Source organism: Lottia gigantea (assembly GCF_000327385.1).
Source record: "Lottia gigantea unplaced genomic scaffold LOTGIsca_125, whole genome shotgun sequence".
NCBI lineage: Eukaryota > Metazoa > Mollusca > Gastropoda > Lottiidae > Lottia > Lottia gigantea.
Window position 1 is genome coordinate 91,202 of NW_008707332.1, and position 3,678 is coordinate 94,879.

Below are 3,678 nucleotides of genomic sequence, written 5' to 3' on the forward strand. Positions count from 1 at the left end.
ATTAAAGGCACACATTTTCCTTGGATTGATGCAACATCAGCACTATTATAATGTTAGTTGTAACAACACATTGTTAGTTTGGCATTAAATACACGTATTCATATCACAGTTAATTTGAGACAATATTTCTATTGTTCTCAGGTTAAAGTCACCATTCAAAGGTCTTTCTTCTACAACTCCATTCATTATGGCTGTATTTTTGCTGTAAATTATATATTCACATATTATTACTGATTTTGAGCTATTATTTTTGTTGACAGTCCAGTAGGAGACATAGTACAAAGTTTTGATATGATTTCAATGAAACTTGATGGAAATGATACTTGAGTATATTATTTTTACAATATATATAAATTTCATGGAATGATTCATTTCGATTCCGATTCTTGAATGATAAGCTTTTTTTGCGTCATTTTCAAGGGGTTTAAGAATGTGATGATTATGATGATGATTGTACGAGGATTTCAAATGAAAATAACAAAAAATATGATATAACAATTATGAATAAACTAACAACAAAGGCATGTTATATAACATGTGATCTTCTCATAGAGAAGAGGATGGAGCGTTTAATAAGTTGACTCACTCTAGACTAGATTCTTTTTTTCCCCAACCATCAGTTATTAGTACCCATATTGCTCCTAATGAAAAATTATAATGAACAACTGAAGATATGAACATCTGAAAACAATTTGAAATGAAAACTTAAGCAGTATTAAAGTATAAAAAATGATGGAGGTGAACAAAATGCCATGTTTTTTTCCTATAAACAATGACAAAATACTGAACTCTGCCCATTATATAGTATATTTTTTTTCCCTATCATTATTTATTATGTGGTATTTTTTTTCTTTTTGAAAGACTTGGTTAATATTTTTTGAAGATATGATTTGCTGTATATTATTAGTAGTTTTCATATAATCTTGATAGTTTATGACCAACTTCCAGAACTAGGGAATGACACGCTATCACCACTGGTACTGGAACCAAACATGTGTTTATCTTGAAAGGCGACACGTCTCTGGGCTAGACTTGAACTACCAGGTGGTGATAATTTCATAGCGTTATCAAATACATCAGGGTCAATACTGTCATCATCTTCCTCACTGATATCCCGTTCATCGCCAACATAGAATCTTGGTGTTTCATTTATCATCATATGTTGTTGCATCATACGGTGCATTGATATAGCCGTCTCGGCAAATGATTCCAAATCTTTGGTACTGTTATTTCTGAAAGTAGAGAAAATGATTTGGTCAATATTTGGATGTGTGTTACCAGATAAAGTGTTCATTCATCCTTTAAAATGTATTTAAGCAAAACAGGTGCACCTATTTGCCCGTAGCTAACAATTTTCAAAGCAGAAAAGTCTTGAAATAAAATACATACCTTGTAAGCACTTGTGGAGTAGCAAGTGGAGTAGCTGCTGGAGGTTTGGATATCCAGTGATGGTCTAAAACTTCAGGTGCTGAGAATCTGTATCTGGGATCTCTAACCAGAAGGTGTCGGATCAGATCACGAGCTGACTCAGAAATACAACTCCATTCTGTGTCTGGGAAATCAAATGTTCCTTGTTGAATTCCTAAGAAGAGGCTTTCTTGACAATCTCCACAAGGTTCACCACGTTCCCATCCACAGTCTTCACCACACTGACCATAGAATGGAGGATAGCCACATAATGTAATATACCTGAAATACCAATTAACATATTATTGACTCTCTGACAAAAAATGTATAAATTTTACAAATTTCCATACAAGGAAAGAAACATTAGATAACAGGATGTGCAGTATTAAGTGACATTTTGGGTGACAATAATTACAACAAATTTACAAGAAACAGGATGTTACTTGAGTGATATATTATGTAATAAGTTTATACTTACAATATGATTCCCAAACTCCATAAATCACATTTTTTGTCGTATGAGAAGGATTCACCAATCCATGCATTCACAACCTCTGGTGCCATGTATTCCGCTGAACCAACTGGTGTTAGTAACTCTGGTGTTTTAACACTGTCAGCATCTTGGTCAGAAGATAATGGTACACCACTAGCTAAATCAAAATCACAAATTTTAACTGGAACAATCTGAAATAATAATAAAATAGAAATATTATAATTTGTGTTTCAAATGAACGGTGCAAAAGACAGCAAATTGTGTACTTTCACTTCTAAAAACTAAAAAAAAAAACAAGTTCAGCTTGTCCAAGGATCCATTTAGAGATAAAAACAAAACGGTAAAATATGTATTTACCTGATCCTTCTTAAGACAAAGAATATTTTCTGGTTTGAGATCACGATGAGCAATTCCTTTCATGTGAAGAAAATCTAAGGCTTTAGCAATATCCCGTATAACCAAACTAGCTTCTCTTTCTGTTAGATGACCTCGTCTTTCAATATTGGCTAATAATGTTCCACCTTCCATTTTCTCAAATACCAAATAAAAACTGAAAGTAGTAAAAATGTTTATTTTAGTTTTCCTCCTTTTTAATAGTTCATATTTTAATTTGTAACAAAACCTCAGTATGTTAAAAATAACACATTTGGCAAATTGCCACAGAAAAGGTTATGTTAACATTTCTTTCTCCACAATGAATTTCTTTACAGTAAGATTACACAATGAAAAGTAATAAATATACTGACTATTCTTCTTCTTCAAAATATTCCACCATGTTGAGAATATTTTCATGACCCTGGCAAGTGTGGAAGATTTCGATTTCTTTGAAGACTTTACTTCGAGATAAACTGCTTTTCTTTTCTATAACTTTTACTGCATATTCTTTCTTGTTAGCCAAGTTTGTAAACGTCTGTACTGCAGCATAAGCGCCATGTCCTAATACCTCCCCAGTAGCCACATATAAATCTGAAAATAAATAAACAAAAGTCTTATGAAATGTTGGACAAAAGGTGTTTTTTTTTCCAAAAAATCATGAAAACGTTAACAGTATCAATTGAATATATTCCAATAACAACAATGCATATATCCTGGAAAATAAATTTCTTAATACCTACCATTAAATCTTTTCACAGGAATGTCTGCAGCTCTCCTTTTTTTCTTTCGGTTTCTTGTCTGTTGTGCTGGTGGTGTATTGTTATTCACAAAATCGGGGAAGAAACATTCATTATCCATGGTCAGACAATTATCGAGTTCCAAACTGTTGGGTCGGCTCAGCCGTGTTGGTATCTTTTCATCAAACTGAAAATACAAAATTTAAAACATGACATTCAGTTGTTTACTTTTATTAATATATTTTTTATATGAAATGAATTATTGCATAATTGATCAGTTCATCAGTAAATAATAATATGATGACAACACACCTGTGTATTTGTTAGTTTCATTTTGATGATGTAAACAACAGAAATTCCTTTTCAATAAATATAATAATCAATGATAATAGATGACTATCGTCAAGGTATGTCACCCGACTACCTTAAAATAGCACTTATGTATGTGAGGACACTAACAATAGCGTCCAAGTCAAGGCCGCAAGTACTAGGCTACTTGCTCACGGACAAATCTAGTTGGAAAATGACAACGTTAGCAGTTTGTCTAAATTTATACCATGTCGGTAATTATCAATAGAACAGCTGGAAAATATCCTAATTCAGGAGATAAGAAACGGTCTAATTGATAACAATGGATAGCGCTACAGAACAAGATATAACAAGGTC

The 3,678-nt window shown here is 32.5% G+C and overlaps 1 protein-coding gene across 1 annotated transcript; it reads right to left on the reverse strand.

Annotated features, from left to right (window-relative positions):
* Nucleotides 1-931: 931 nt before the first annotated feature.
* LOTGIDRAFT_138360 (hypothetical protein) lies at nucleotides 932-3,169 on the reverse strand (the record flags this gene model as incomplete). Its single annotated transcript, XM_009048585.1, has 6 exons — nucleotides 932-1,232; nucleotides 1,390-1,689; nucleotides 1,886-2,091; nucleotides 2,258-2,450; nucleotides 2,647-2,888; nucleotides 3,032-3,169. Coding segments are annotated over 6 exons (1,380 nt in total), but the record flags the coding sequence as incomplete, so codon positions are not given.
* Nucleotides 3,170-3,678: the final 509 nt, after the last annotated feature.